Below are 15,863 nucleotides of genomic sequence, written 5' to 3'. Positions count from 1 at the left end.
CTGTGGCGCGTAGCGTGTGCAGGAGGGTATCTCCGGCAGGCCCCGCGCAGCCCGCGCGCCCAGCCGCGTGCAGCTCCTCTCATCCAGCACCAACCAGCACAGCCGCCGCGGAACCCGGAGCGCGGTCATGGCCACGGGCTCGAGTCCTGCGGGAACGCTTGGCGACCCTCCCCCGGACCCGCCCCGCGACCCTCCCCCGGGCCCGGCCCCGCGATCCTCCTCCACCCTGCCTGTCAGGACCCTTCCCCAGACGCCCCGACCTTCCCCCACACCCTCAGGTTCCGAGCTGACCACGCGACCCGCGGGCCGCAGCGAACGCACGCGCGGAGACTACCGCCCGCACTGGTTGCACTTTGAGGAGAAAGATTAGGTGAACCCCAGGTACCACCACCTCAGGTCCGGTCACAGGCGGCGCGAGCCCGCGAGGACTGGGTGGGGCCCGTGCGGCCCCGCCTGTGGCCTCGCCCTCCCCGCCCGGTCCCGCCCATACTCTTGGCCCGCCCATACACTTGGCCCCGCCCATCGCGCCGGCCGCGGCCCCTCCGTGAGTCCCTAAGCTCGGAGGAACTCTGGGAAAGTTACTGCTCGCCTCTTCCGCCGTGGCGGAAGCGCAGAGGGGGCGGGGCCTGCCAGCGGTAGCGCGGTTGAGCGTTCCGATTGGCCGCCGCAGCAGTCCGTCAAGTGCACCCTTCCTCTTGCGTGCTTCAATTGGTCGGGGATGCTTTCCGTCAGCGTCGGCGGCGGGCTCTTCGCGGCCCTGCGGCGGCGGCGGAGCTGGTGGAGGAAGTCCACGGCCTGCAGGGGCTCCCACTGCCCCTGGGAAGCCGCGACCCGGAGCCCGGGTGGCCCGGGACCTGAGGCGGCGGCGGCGGGAGCCCCGATGCGGATCGCCATAGTGAGTGAGGCCGCCGGCGTGGTGGGGGCGCGGACGGGCCCGGTCGCGTGGACGTTGAGTCTCTGGGGTCTTTAGCGGGTCTGGTCTCTGCGAGGTATGGTCCTCCCAGGGCGGATGAGAGAGCGGCAGGCCGGGGCGCTGTCGGTGATGTGGGCGTCGCCGGAACGTGGCCTCGGCCGTGGGCAGCCAACATTTCCTGCTGCTCAGCTGTTTTGGCCTTGGGCGAGTCATTTTGTGGCATCCTTTTGCCTTTTGCATTTGCAGTTGCCCTCCCCCTAACCTGAATATTGGGAAAACTGGGGTAATGTAGGGGGGGCTGGAGCTGGTGCAGAGTCTGTGAGTTCTGAGCAAGCTGTGCGGGGTGGTGGCGGACGTGAGGGTCGGTGTTGACTTCTCTACCTGATCTTCCGAGGTGCTCGTCGTTTAACCCTCCTGGTGTTTTCTGTTCCTTCCGAGGGAAAGTGGAAGCAGCTCTGCTTTTCAGGCCTGGAAATCGTTATACTTTGCATCTTGTATCGCACTGTGGTTTACAAAATACTTTACGTTAGTTACCTCATCCGCAGACAAGCCTGTAAGGCCTCATGGTAACCCACTCATGGCAGGTGGGGAAATTGAGGCCTGAAGAAGTTAGAGATTTTCCCACGGGAGGATAAAGATCTCTGGAAGGAAGGATGGTAGCTGCCAGTGAGGGCCTGCTCGTGCCTGGTATCTGCTCAAATAAGGAAGATAAAATGAAGAAAGATCTCTGACATGAAAGCAAGCTCATTTTGCTCATGAGCGGATTGAATTTGATTAACTGAGTAGAAAGAATAGTCCTTGGAGACAGAATCAGGTCCGGTATCAGCTTTACCAAAGTTATTGTTCCCTTCTGTCTCACCACTTCAATTAAAAAAAAGAGGAAGGCATGAAAGTTCTTTAAGTTCACTAAGTTTTAGGAAATGCCAGGGGTTGTTCTTACTGCAGCCTTTGGTATTGGTGCAAGTGCTTGAAGTTGCCATATCTGGTAGCTCCACACACTCCACCCGCTCCATCCTTATTACCAGTTGACTCCCTGGAGAAGGGAAAGGCTACCCACTCCAGTATTCTGGCCTGGAGAATTCCATGATCCAGTATTCTGGCCTGGAGAATTCCATGGACTGTATAGTCCATGAGGTCGCAAAGAGCCAGACATGGCTGAGCAACTTTCACTTCACTTTGAGTTTCCACCTTTTCTTGGGTTAAGCCTCCAGTTTCCTTGCCTTTAAAATCAAAACACGTATTTGCAGTATAGGACAGAATATTTTAAATGCAGATGATTGGTTATTTAACTGGTGTCTCACAGGCAGTTCTCCTCCTGTAGTCTTCTTTTTTTAAAAAAAGGAGTATTTTATTTATTAATTTGGCTGCACCAGGTCTTCGTTGTGGCATGCAGGATCTAGTGCCCTGACCAGGGATCGAACCCGACCTCTGCATTGGGAGTGTGGTGTCTCAGCCACAGGACCACCAGAGAAGCCCCCCTTCTGTCTTCTTTAGGAACTTATTTTGGCCTGTATCCCCCTTTCAACAACCAGAGGACAGTGTATATGGATCTATTCACAGCACCTGAGATTGTCTAGAGCGAAAGCTTGCTGTTCAGGGGACAGGTCTTGACAATATGCTTGCGGAAGTAGATGTTCTGGGGTCTTACTGGTTTCCCCATTTGTCTGCTTGGCCCTTTTGTGCAGGTGTGTGGAAATTGTGGTGTGCCCTGTAGTAATTCGTTTCTCCTGTGGCTTGCCTTGGCATCACTGCTACTTGGCTATCCTCTTTCCTTTTCCTCTCTTCTTTTTTCGTGGTTCTGTTGCATTCTGCAGTTGTCATCAGAGTGATGGGTTGACATGTTTTGTGGCCTCTGAGTGTGCAAACACTAGACTCTTGTTCATAGACGTAGAGCTCTGATTTCAGATTTGTTGTCATCCTCTCTCTCTGCTTATTGTCCCCCTCTGTCCTTCCTAAGCTGATTGTATTTAAAGATTGTGAGTCCTGTTTTCATTGGTCTGTGGAATCGTCTGCTCTTAGAGCATCTCACCAAAGCACCTCCAATCTTCTGTCTCCAGCTGTCACTTACAGATGTTTTGAGGGCTAGTTTCCTATTTCAAAATACCTCCTGGAGCTTAACCTGTCACTCGACAGATAATTTGAAAACAAAACAAGGAAGCATTTTCAAAACTGAAAACTTTCATTCTCCCTTGACTCCTGGAAGAAATGATTAAAATGCAAGCACGATTACTTCTTTACATGTGGTTAATGCTGTTATCACTGAGATCTGGCTAGCAATGTCAGTTGCCTTTGTTGTTTTTTCTCTTCTGATCTCTCCAGTGTTGGTCTTCACTTTCCCCTTCTCCCTGTTTTTGCCACCGCTGCCCTCAGTCCTTGACCAACTCTTGCCTCTGTTAGTAGAGTGACTTTCTGCCTTGTTTCCGTGACAGTCTGCGTGTTTACTCATCCTCTGCCTGCCTCCAGAGTTCCCATTCTAAGGTGTAAATTTGACCAGGCATTGACCCTGCTTAGAAAAGTGAGATAATTCTCTGAATCCCTCTAAGATAAAGTCCAAGTTGATTAGCATTATACTTGAGGGCCTTTGTACTCTGTGTTTGCAGATTCCCTTTTCATCCTCCTGAGCCTCTCCGTGTGATGAAACCCGACTTCCACCACTCCACTGCCATGCGTTTCTTTTGTGTTCCTGGATCCTGCTCACCTTGTGAGGCTGATCTCTTCATAAAGCCTTTTTCATCATTCCTAACTGGTCACTTGTCTTTACTCCCATAGCATTTCATAAGTGCGTTTGTGTAGCACCTGTCATGCCTTAGGTATAGTAACTTGTGTGTGTTTTGAGAGCTACCTTGTGGACAGGTGAAATCATTCATTTTTAAATCTGCAGTGTCTCAAGTAGCATGTGACCCCAGAGATGCCAAGAGAGGAAGCCCTCGAGATGTTTTTCATGAATCTGGGGCATCATAGGTACTTACACTTGGTTGTGGGATGAATTGACGGTAGAAAAAGCCTTTCAAATCTTTAGAAATACAGTCTAGTCCGTACATCATGATCATTTTCTTATTTTTCCTTTCTTTCTCCATTCCTGAAACACACATAGGGAAAAAAGCTCTCTCCATCCTCGCTTGCTGTAGTAAGTGGTTGCTGTTCCACGAGAGGAGCAGGTATTTGTAGGCATCAGAGACCCTAACTGGGGACCTGTGAGAATAGGCTTTTGGGTTTGTAGGGAAACAGGGACTTGGCTCTACATTGAGAGCAAGTCCTTGGAGGAACTAGCACGTTTGCTTCTCATACAGCTCAAACTTCCAATGAATTCAAAAGTATTTAGAGCTTTTTCCATTTTGAGTGTATAGTATTTAGTGATGTCATGTTTACACTTTCCTGATGGGCATCCCTGATGGCTCAGACAGTCAGAAATCTGCCTGTAATGCAGGAGACGCAGGTTCGATCCCTGGGTCAGGAGGATCCCCTGGAAAAGGGCATGGCTACACACTCCAGTATTTTTGCTTGAAGAATTCCATGGACAGAAGAGCCTGGTGGGCTCCAGTCCTTGGGGTTGCAATGAGTCAGACACGACTGAAGGATTAACACTTCCGCTCTCCTTACACTTAAGTTTTCTAAGTACTGGAAGTTGGAGCTTTGGTTATGATGTTCCACAGTGGTTTCTGAAAAAGGGACAGAGAATTTAAACCTGAGGGTTTTAGAAGCTGCCTTGAATCTTTCTGTTGGATTTGGAAGGGAGAGTATTATCTTTTTTTTTTTTTTGGCCACACAGCATGTGGGATCTTAGTTCCCTGACCAGGGATCAAACCTGCATCCCCTGTAGTGGAAGCAAGCATGGAGTCTTAACCACTGGACCACCAGGGAAATCCTGAGAATATTACCTTCCATAGAGAGAACTCTGGACTTGAGGAGTCAGAAGGCCTAAGTTGTATCACCTCAACTGTTGTGATTTCAGGCAAGTTTTCACCATTACCAGCTCCACACGCACAGCTGCAACCCCACCGAGCAGCAACCTGGGGCCGAGCACGGGAGACCCCGAGGTGTACATCGCAAACCAAGCGGTCACCAGCACAAGTGAACGCCCTCGCTGGGAGTCAAACATGACCTGACCCTCTTGGCCGGATCTCAGAACCAGGGTCCTGGAGGGCTCAGGGCTCCAGGCCTGCTGCCTCCAGGCCCACTTGCACTCACCCGGCTCCCCTCATGGGCACTGGGTCTCCTTCCTCCTCCCACCCACCCCCAGGGGCACCCATTCCCTGAGCCCCTGGAAGCAGCCACTCGTCACATCACTTCACTCCTCCCAGGCCTTCATCATTTGTGGGGTGTGAGCCTACCACCCACTCCCGGGCACGTCCTGATGGGAAATCTTCCTCTGGGGTAGACGGCTGGCTGGGAGACAGAGCTTTGCCCTCTCTGTGGGCTCCAACATTTTCCCCCACCCCCTGCATTGGTTTTGGAGTTGTTTCCATGGTAACAGGGCTTGATGGACACTCTTCAGTTTACCTATTTACATAGTTAGAAATAAAACACTTCTAGTTTAAAAAAATGCTTCGCAAATATTTTGTAAATATAGTTGAGATATACCTTGTTCCTGGCTTCTATGTTGGCGTCGCAGGAAAGCAGCTTTGCTGCGAGTGATAGATTCTGGCAAAAGACAGCATAGTGGAGAGCGGTGTTCCCACAGACGTCCATGACATTTGGGTCGGCACCATGCTCCAGCAGAAGAGTCGCACACTCCTCCTCTTGGCATTCTACGGCCTGTCAGTGTTGTGCCAAGAAACAGAGTGTAAATTCTAGGAATTCAAAGTAAACAGGCCACAGGCTTCACCGGTTTGCTATATCTAAATGAGATGAATTCACTTTGAGTCTCAGTAGTTAGATCACATCCACCTCGTGTGGACACGGTTCGCTGCCCCATACCTTCATCAGCGCGGTCCTGTTTTCATCGTCACAGAGGTTAGCAGGCATTTTCTCTCCAGGAGCAGAGTGACCACCGCTGAATGGCCATTGGCACAGGCCAAGTGGAGCGCAGTCCTATGAAAGCAAGAGGAGTTTTCAGGAAACTGTAGTGTTACTGTTTCAAAACAAACAATTGTTCCTGTGATTGAAGACATTCAATAGCATGATATTCTTACTGCTCTAAAACAAATATCTCGTTTCCTTCTGGAGAAAGAACATTATATATTAGCATTAGCTCTGCTTAACACAGTAATGAAAGAACAATTTACTTGAATAGAATGACCATGACCTTGAGATTCAGCTCAACTTGGGTTTGAATTTGACTTTCACTCTGTCAGCTGTCGCTCAGCCTCTCTGTGCCTCAATTTCCTCATCAACAAAATGGAGAGAGAGAAGTAGTTCTCTCACAGGACAGCACTGCGATGCTTAGATGAGATCCATGCAAAGAGTTTAGAACCATTCCTGGCACAGGTTAACAGCTCAGTAACTGTTAGGTAATATAATCGTACTTATTACTATTACTACTATTTGACAAGGACAACATCTCAACGAAGTCAAAGGGTATCACATCTCCGTTGCAGATACATTTTGAGGATTAGAGACAACACTGTACTTCAATGATTCTAATACATTCATTTTCTCACATTTTAACGTCTCTGACATTGGAATGAAATTTATAATTCACAATGTCTGTACAACTGTAATTTGTAGCATTTTTGTTTGTTCATTTCTTATTTTTCCTGTTGATCTAATTACCATAAGGTCTTTTTGTCTAAGGTTGCTTCTTTTTAATTAAAGTATAGATGATGCATATTACATATTATTATACATTACAGTACACAACATAGTGATTCACAATTTTTATAGGTCATACTCCATTGAAAGTTATTTTACGATATTTGCTATATTCCCCATGTGGTACAATACATCCTGGTAGCTGGCAAGATTTTAGTTCCCCCACCAGGTATCGAACCCTGGGCCCACAGCAGTGAGTCTTAACCACTGGACGACCAAGGAACTCCCTAGATTCCCTTGACTTCTGAAAAGGCTGAAAGTTGTCAGAAAATATCAATCCTCAAAAAAAATTCTAAAAAAAATTGAAAGTGAGAAATCATTTTTATCTGTGCCACGTTTCTACTAGTGCCAAAAAGACAAGCCTGTCTGCTCAGCCGACTTGCCCAGAGACAGCTTGGTCTACTGAGAGTTTTAAATTTTGTGTGTCGTTAAAATGTTAAATCAACATCCAGATTTCTTTTCTTTTCTTTGTGCCGAAATCCATGAAACTCCAGAATTCTTACTTTGAAATCATTCTTAGAAAGGTCTTTGGGGTGGGAGGCTCACAAGGAAGGGGATATATGTATACTTACAATTGATTTATCATGTTATACAGTAGAAAACAACACAACATTGTAAAGCAATTATTCTCCAATTAAAAAAAAATTAAGGTTAAGAAACAGAAATAGAAAAAACAGAAGGTCTCTGTCAGCAGATTAAAAATGTATAAATAGGAATCTGAGTTTTATTCTGGTACTTTTCTCACTGTGCATGTTTGAAATGTTTGGTCCATACTCTATCTGAAACTTTTTGGTGAGATAAAAATTGAGTTACTTTTCTCTTTTACCAGGTTATTTCTCCACCATCTACACACAGTTTATCATTTCTAAAAGAAAAGGTCATCATTATCAAGTTCTAAAGTTTTACATACATTTGGGTGTTTGGGCATTCTGTTCCATTCATTTATCCATCTTTTCAGTTGTCAGTAAATGAACACTTGGTGGGCACTTATAGCACATTTTGATATCTAGAAGGGCAAATCTTCCTCTACTATACAAAACTTTTAATTTCACCACAACAATTAAAGACAGCATATGTAACCCAAAATCTTTAAAACCATGAAATATTGATTTGGTTTAAATACAGAAAAGACCATACATCCTAAGAACATGTCTTCCTATTCAAGGACACAGCCAGCTTCCTACTTCAAAGCTGTCTTCTAAGGTCCTTCAGCAAAGAACACATATACCTAAGTGTACACTGATATAAAGTGGATCTTGAATTGTATCTGAAGAATTTTTAATCCAGAATTTGACTTGGCAGGGGAATTATTTTGCTCACTATGCAGTTTTCTGTAATATATAACCTTACGGTATAAAAACTGTGTATATTAAAAAATAAGATATTGACAACATCAGAAATCTGTCCACTGCCATGATCCACAATAGGCGATCCATGAAGTGCTTTCAGAAATCACATGAGAAAAAATGTGAGAGCCAGGAGGTTCAGAAGATTTCTTGAAGGCTATATAACTTGAGAGCTTTTACTCATGAGAACATCATGCTAACCCACGCAAATAAAAAGTAGGAGGAAGAAAGGAAAAACAGATGCTATTCATGTTTCCTTTCATGTCTGTGATTACCAACATTCAGTTAAATGACTTCAAAACTATCAGTAAAGCTCTATAAGGGGAATTATAAGTGGGTCCAAAACCAGCTAAGGCTTTTTGCTGCCTATCAAGTCTGCGAGGGTGCTGGATCCCAGGAAGGTATCCAGGAGCCTTGGAGGGGAAACTCCCAGGCGGGATCTCTGCCAGGCCCTTCCACCACGCTTACCTGTTTGTCTTGTCCCTGTCGTTCAGGCCATTTTTTCCAAACAACAGAATATGCTGCACTTTGGCTACGTTGCCCACGATGGCAGCTTTGTGGATCTTTCTGAGGTCTTTGTCTCGGATGCGGTACCCGGGCTGGAGGTTGATTCCATGACTGCTGTCTCTCACCGGGTTGATGGAGGAGCCTAAGGGCGACTTGCCCTTCTTACTCCTGACGCCAAAAATCTTCATTGCAGAGCCTACGGACTCCGAACACACCTCACCTCTCCCTCGGCTCTTCACAGTCCCCTAAACCCAACACGAGCACTACAGGTAAGCCAGAGCTGTCCCGCCACAACCTCCCAGTTGGGAAGCTCAATGGTTTGGAATCTTTCATCCCAGAATGATCGTTGCTAAGCGACACCTCTAAACACATTGCCCGTGCGCATAGAGGCCTGTTGTGCCAGACTGCCCAGTGCTCATATGCAAGAACTGTAAGTTCATTTCCTGAAAGAAACAAACAATATCAACAAACCCTTACCTAAACTAAGAAGGAAAGAGAGGAAACTGAAATAAATACAAAAATGAAAGTGACATTATAACTGTGTAACTGTCAAAATAACTATAGTATCCAAAGCAATCTACAGATTCAGTGCAATTTCTATCAAATTACCAATGGCATTTTTCACACAATTAGAACAAAAAATTTTACAGTGTGTATGGGAACAAAAGACCCCAAATAGACAAAGCAATCTTGAGAAAGTAAAGCAAGAGCCGACAGAATCAGGTACCCTGACTGCAGACTACTCTGCAAGCTTCAGTAATCAAAACACAGTACTAGCACAAAAACAGAAATACATTTAATCATCAATGGAACAAAACAGAAAGTCCAGAGAGAAACCTACGTACCTGGGGTCAATTAATCTAGGATAAAGGAGGCAAGACTATACAAAGGAGGAAAGACAGCCCCTTCAATAAGTGGTGCTGAGAAAACTCAACAGCTACATGTATAAGAAGGAAATTAGAACACTCCCTAACATCATACACAAAAATAAACTCAAAATGGACTAAACACCTAAATATAAGACAGGTCCTGTAAAACTCAGAGGAGAATATAGGCAGAACACACTCTGACATAAACTACAGCAGGATCTTTTTTCATCCACCTCTTAGAGTAATGAAAATAAAAACAGAAATAAGCAAGTGGGATATAATTAAACGTAGAAGCTTTTGCACAGTGCAGGAAATAGTAAACAAGACAGACGACAACCCACAGAATGGGACGCGATATTTGCAAATGATGCAATTGACAAGGGATTAATCTCCAACATATTCAAACAGCTCAAAGAGCTCAATATCAAAAAACAAACAACCTGATCAAAAAATGAGTATAAGATCTAAATACACATTTCTGTAAGGAACACCTACAGACGACCAAAAAGCACATGAGGGATGCTCAGAAGGGATGCTCCGCATCACTAATTATTATAGAAATGCAGAAATACTATAGTAAGGTATCATTTCACACCAATCACAATAGCTACCATCAAAAAATATACAAACAATAAATGCTGGAGAGTGTGGAGAAAAGGGAACCCTTCTACACTGCTTATGGAATGCAACTAGGCACACCCACTGTAGAAAACTCTATAAAGGCTTCTTTAAAAACCAAATACAGAGTTGCCATATGATTCAGCAATCTCAGTCTTGGGCATACATCTGGAGAAAATCATAATTCAAAAAGGTACATGCACCCCAATGTTCACTGCAGAAATATTTACAGTAGCCAAGACATTGAAGCAACCCAAGTGTCCATCAACAGAAGAATGGATAAAGAAGATGCGGTATACACACACACACACACACACATATACACACACACACGAGAATGGAAGATTACTCGGCCATAAAAAGAAATAATAATGCCATTTGCAGCAACACAGATGGATCTCGAAATTACAATACTAAGTGAAGTAACTCAGACAGAGAAGAACAAGTATCACATCACTTACATGTGGAATTTAATAAAAATAAGCTTATTTACAAAAAGCAACTCAAAAAAATCTCAAAATCAAATTATGCTTATGAAAGGGGAAACATGAGGGGAAGGATAAATTAGGAGATTAGGATTAACATATATACACTATTTCCTAGTAGTCATGTACGGATATGAGAGTTGTACAATAAAGAAGGCTGACTGCCAAGGCCCACCCCCCTACAGGACCCCACCTGGACAGGACACAGAGGCAAGGACCTCAGCACAGTCAGGGAGGCTCAGACTCCGCATGAGTCTATACAGGGCAGAGGCAGGTGTGGACTTCAGCTAGAGATTCATGAGGCTCCCTTCAGCCCTAATACACCCCTGCACTTCCTTCTTCCCTCCTTACCTGCCCACATCTGTGGAGCAATGGGGACTCCGCAGGCAGAGAAGAAATGACACTGCCTCTGCAGGAACCTGTGTGGCCAGAGAGACTGGGGAGTGGGGGTGCGGCCTGGGCTGTGACAGGAGAGAACACAGGTTCGAAGGGAAGGAACCAGAAGGGGCCAGTGGGAAAGAAAGGCATAGGGTCCCAGGAAGCAAGGCCAGGCCAGGAAAACAGACCATTTGACACAGGTGGTCACGCTCCCAGGGACCACGTACCACCTCCCTTCTGTCCTCCTCACCCAAAACTGGCCTGCAGCCCCTGACCTTGGGAGCATCAGAGGAGGAGGCTGGGTCCAACCAGGCCTCCAGGAGAAACAGTGATGCCGGCGACCCACAGAAACTGAGGACAAGGGAGGAGTCTGGGGCGGAAGATGCTGAGTTCCATGTGACAGAGGACATCTATGGCGGGCTAACCATGTTCCTGGACCCTGTGAGGTTATCATGGGCAGGGTCTGGCCCTGTAAACTCTCCCCATGTGGGATTCCCGGGGCTGCTGGATAGGAGACGGCATTCCCACTGACGGAGAAAACGGGAGGTTTGAGCGCCCCATGCAGACAGCAGAGGCCTGCACGCAGGCTCCGCGCCTGCGCTGGTTTCTGTCTACACACAGGCTGTGGCTGGTTGCTGAGCAGGGAGCAGCGGGAAGAGAAAGGCCGTGCCAGGTGGGAGTGGGCAGCGGGGACACACTCGGGAAACCAGGGGGGCCTGACGGCACGTGGTCCCCCGCCTGGGGCTCCGCACTCCCCGGTCACCGGAGGTCGTGAGCCAGCACCATACCTGCGCCCTTGGCCTGACTGGGCTTCGGCCTCTCCTCTCCTGAGATCCCTCGGTCCGCGTCCGGAGGCCCACCTGCCCTTGTTGTGGTCCCCCCATTCTTCATTGTTTCAGCTGCTCAGCACTTTCCTCAGAGCAATGAGACGCCCAGAAATCGCACATATTAGAACTGGTTCATAAATGTTCTCCGAAAGTGTCACCTCCTCCCTCCACCAGGGGGCAATGCGTCTTCAGGAACGTGTCCACGCGGCAAATCTGGCCAGGAGGGGGCAGCGTCTCACCACCCACAGAGCACAGAGCTGTGGCCTCTCAGTGGGAAGCTCTGGGGGTCTCGGCCAGTCCTCACCCACTGCCCAGACAGCCGGCAGACCACAAGGTCAGCCGCGCCCTGTGCCTCCTGTGTGCGCGTATTTATTCATAGCAGCAGAATACCAGACTCTGTAAGTTAAGAATACGTAGGTTTAGAATCTCCCTGATGGTGCAATGGTTAGGACTCTGCATTGCCAATGCTGGGGGCAAAGTTTCAATCCCCAGTCAGGGAAATAATATCTCAGCATGCTGAGAGGGACAGCCAAAACATTAAACAAGCAAAAAAAAGAAAACCAACAAAAATATTTTGGTTATGTGTTCTGTGATGGCCTTCCCTGAATGAGCAGAACTACTGAGAAGCAGAATGTTCTTCAAAACCCCAGGCATTTGGCCCCAGGGTGCCACGCACATTCCTGGAGCATCAAAGCATATGTTTCAATCATGTGGCCTGAGTTGGTGGGAAGGACCAGCAGGCAGATGAGAAAGCCGGAGAGAAGGATGCTGTGGGCTGGCCGGGGAAGCAGGTGAAGCCCATGGGGGAGACTGGGAGGGTGGCCTCCTGGAAAGCACACAGCCCAGGACGGCGGGGGCAGGGCTCGCTGGGCTCTCACCACAGGGGCCGCCTGTGTGCACCAGCCCTGGCCGAGCCACCTCAGGCAGGCCTATGACTGACCCACCAACGGACTGGGTAATTGAGGGAAGCTCTGAAAATCGAAAGAAGAGAAAAACAACACAAAACAAAACCGGGGTTGGTACAGAAAAGCACCAGTCACGAAGAGGACACAAGTTGCCTTTATCATGAGTGGGTTTTGAATTTTGTCAAGTGTTTTTTCTGCATATTCTTACTTGTAATTCTTACTTGAATGTTGGTAGAACTGAGCTCTGAATCCATTTGGTCCTAAGCTTTTAGCTTTGGGGAGGTTTTTGTGTTTTTTTTTTTTTTTTTAATTAATATTTGAATCTCCTTATTTGTTACTGGAGTGTTGAGTTTTTCTTGTTTTAGTCTTGACAGGGTGTATGTTTCTCAGAATTTATTTCTTCTAGGTTTTCCAATTTGTAATTGTTCATCAGTAATAACGGCCCCTTATGATTATGCTTCTTTACTTCCGAGGTATCTGTTGTAATGTTGCTTTCCTTTCTGGGGTTATTTCAGTTTCCTCTCTTTCCTTCTTCCCTTAGGTAAGGGTTTATTGATATTGTTTGCTTCTTTTGAAAAATGCACTTCCAGTTCTTGCACATGCACACTGGGCATTCTGGCACACGGGCCATGTGTTTAGAGCTGTCGCTTAGCAACGATCATTCTGGGATGAAAGATTCCAAACCGTTGAGCTTACCTTAAGCAAACCGTTAAGCAAACCGTTAAGCAAACCGTTAAGCTGACAGGCTTCCCTGTCTTGCTTGTGTTGGGTTTAGGGGACTGTGAAGAGCCGAGGGGGAGGTGAGGTGTGTTGGGAGCCCATAGGCTCTGCGATGAAGAAGACTTTTGGCTTCAGGAGTAAGACGGAGGTGTTACCCTTAGGCTCCTCCATCAGCCCAGGGAGAGACAGAGGTCATCATAGAACCAGCTTCCAGCCCGGGTACCACATCCGAGACAGGGACCTGAAAAAGATCCACAAAGCTGCCAGTGTAGGCAACGTAGCCAAAGTGCAGCAGGTTCTGTTGCTCAGAAAGAATGGCCTGAACGACAGGGACAAGAAAAACAGGTAAGTGGGAGGAAGGGCCTGGCAGGGCTCCCTCCTGTGAGTTTCCCCTCCAAGGCTCGCAGACACCTTTGTGGGATCCAGCGCCCCACAGACTTGATAGGCTGCAAAAGCCTTAGCTGCTTTCAGACCCGCTTATAATTCCCCTTATAGAGCACTTTACAGGTCATTTTAAAGTGATTTAACTGAATGACAGTAATCACAGAACTGAAATAAAACATGAATAGCATCTTTTTTTTCCTTCTTCTTTCTCCTCCTCTTCATTTGTTGTTCTGCATGCGTTAACATGACCTACGCATGAGTAGGAGAAGGCAATGGCACCCCACTCCAGTACTCTTGCCTGGAAAATCCCATGGACGGAGGAGCCTGGTAGGCTGCAGTCCATGGGGTCGCTAAGAGTCAGACACGACTGAGCGACTTCACTTTCACTTTTCACTTTCACGCATTGGAGGAGGAAATGGCAACCCACTCCAGTGTTCTTGCCTGGAGAATCCCAGGGATGGTGGAGCCTGGTGGGCTGCGTCTATGGGGTCACATCGAGTTGGACACGACTGAAGCAACTTAACAGCAGAAGCAGCAGAAAGAGCTCTCAAGTTCTATAGCCCTCAAGAAATCTTCTGAACTCCGTGGCTCTCACATTGTTTTTCTCATGTGATTTATGAAAACTCTTCTTCCCTTGGATCGTCCATTGTGGATATTGGCAGTGGACAGATTTTTGATGTTGTCGGCATCTTATTTTTAATGTTCACATTTTTATACCATAATGTTATATATTACAAAAAACTGCATAGTGAGAAAAATAATCCCCATGACAGGCCAACTTCTGGGTTAAAAATTCTTCAGCTACACTGTTTTATATCAGTGTACACTTATAAGTATATGTTCTTTGCTGAAGGACCTTAGAAGACAGCTTTGAAGTAGGAAGCTGGCTGTGTCCTTGAATAGGAGGGCGTGTTTTTAGGATCTATGGTCTTTCCATATTTAAACCAATAAACATATTGTGGTTTTAAAGATTTTGGGTTACACATGCTGTCTTTAATTGTGGTGAAATTAAAAGTTTTGTGTGGCAGGCAAAGATTTGCCCTTTTAGATATCAAAATTTGCTGGGTGACATTTTCTATTAGGAAAGATAAATTATGTGTAGATGTGGGAGAAATAACCTGGTAACTATTTAGAGAAAAGTAACTAGATTTTTATCTCACCAAAAGTTTCAGATGGAGTATGGATCGAAAATTTTAAATACACAGGGTGAGAAAAGTACCAGAAGAAAACTGAAATTCCTATCTATACATTTTTTGTGTGCTGACAAACACCTTTTCTTTTTAGTTCTACTGTTTATTAACCTTAATATTTTTTTAATTGGATGGTAACTGCTTTACAATGTTGTGTTGGTTTCTGCTGTACAACATCATAAATCAGTTGTAAGTATATGTATATCCTACCCCAGAGACCTTTCTAAGAATGAGTTCAAAGGCAAGAATTCTGGAGTTTCCTGGGTTTCATCTCCCCACCCCAACCCGCCCAAAAAAAAAAGAAGAAAAGAAATCTGAAAGTTGCTTTAGCGACCCCCCAAATTTAAAAATCTCTGTAGATGAAGCTGTGTGTAGGGAAGTTGGATGAGCAGACAGGACTTGTCTTTCTGGCACTAATAGGAATGTGGCAAAGATAAAAATAATTTGTCATTTTCAATTTAATTTAGAATTTTTTGTGAGGGTTGGTATCCTGTGACACTTTCAGTCTTTTCAGAAGTCGAGGGAATCTTGGGAATTTCCTGGCCGTCCAGTGGTTAAGACTCACTGCTCTGGGCCCAGGGTTCGATCTCTGGTGAGGGAACTAAAGTCCTGCAAGCTACAACGACATATTGTACAACATGGTGAATATAGCTAAGATGTTATAGTCCCTTAAATGCAGTGTAACCTGTAACAGCTGTGGGTCACTGTATGGCGCACTGTATGATATAATAATATATAACACACGTCATCTCTAAAGCAAGCTTAGATGGAAACACCTCACGGGAATTAACCAACAGGAAAAAAGAGACATGAACAAACAAAAATGCTACAGTTTATAGTTGTAAAGACTATGAATTATAAATTATATTCCAATGTCAGAGATGTTAAAATGTGAGAAAATGAGCATATTAGAATCATCGAAGTACAATGTTGTCTCTAATCCTCAAAACATATCTGCAAAGGAGGTGTA

General features: G+C 46.1%; 2 protein-coding genes and 1 long non-coding RNA gene across 3 annotated transcripts in view; 2 read left to right on the top strand and 1 right to left on the bottom strand.

Moving 5' to 3' along the window:
* The first annotated feature begins 317 nt into the window (after window positions 1-317).
* On the top strand, window positions 318-5,456 carry LOC147361236 (uncharacterized). The gene is made up of 2 exons (XR_015139934.1): window positions 318-895; window positions 4,866-5,456. It is a non-coding gene; the product is annotated as an uncharacterized LOC147361236 (long non-coding RNA).
* Window positions 5,457-5,835: 379 nt separating this feature from the next.
* Window positions 5,836-8,832, bottom strand: LOC147361235 (putative ankyrin repeat domain-containing protein 20A5). The gene is made up of 2 exons (XM_086335209.1): window positions 8,479-8,832; window positions 5,836-5,944 (listed from the first exon to the last, which is right to left on the bottom strand). The coding sequence occupies exons 1-2, from the start codon at window positions 8,703-8,705 to the stop codon at window positions 5,836-5,838; spliced, it is 336 nt and encodes a 111-aa protein (XP_086191335.1). The 5' UTR covers window positions 8,706-8,832.
* A 4,573-nt stretch (window positions 8,833-13,405) lies between these two features.
* The window catches only part of LOC147361234 (ankyrin repeat domain-containing protein 26-like), a 55,950-nt gene continuing 53,492 nt past the window's right edge, over window positions 13,406-15,863 (top strand). The window contains exon 1 of the mRNA XM_086334964.1: window positions 13,406-13,664. Within this exon, the coding sequence (XP_086191090.1) occupies window positions 13,432-13,664 (233 nt within the window). The 5' untranslated portion in view covers window positions 13,406-13,431. The remainder of the gene's footprint in view (window positions 13,665-15,863) is intronic.

Source organism: Bos grunniens, chromosome 13 (assembly GCF_055505025.1).
Source record: "Bos grunniens cultivar Pamir isolate PY7600 chromosome 13, Bosgru_T2T1.0, whole genome shotgun sequence".
Taxonomy (NCBI): Eukaryota; Metazoa; Chordata; class Mammalia; order Artiodactyla; family Bovidae; genus Bos; species Bos grunniens.
Note: the sequence above shows the minus strand (reverse complement) of the source record. Positions and strands in the feature narration are given on the sequence as shown.

Excerpts from the sequence above, each read along its gene's own strand:
- LOC147361235 (XM_086335209.1), bottom strand. The coding sequence starts at position 8,705 with ATGAAGATTTTTGGCGTCAGGAGTAAGAAGGGCAAGTCGCCCTTAGGC. Across the intron at positions 5,945-8,478 it reads GACAGGGACAAGACAAACAG|GACTGCGCTCCACTTGGCCT; the intron begins GTAAGCGTGGTG and ends TTGCTTTCATAG.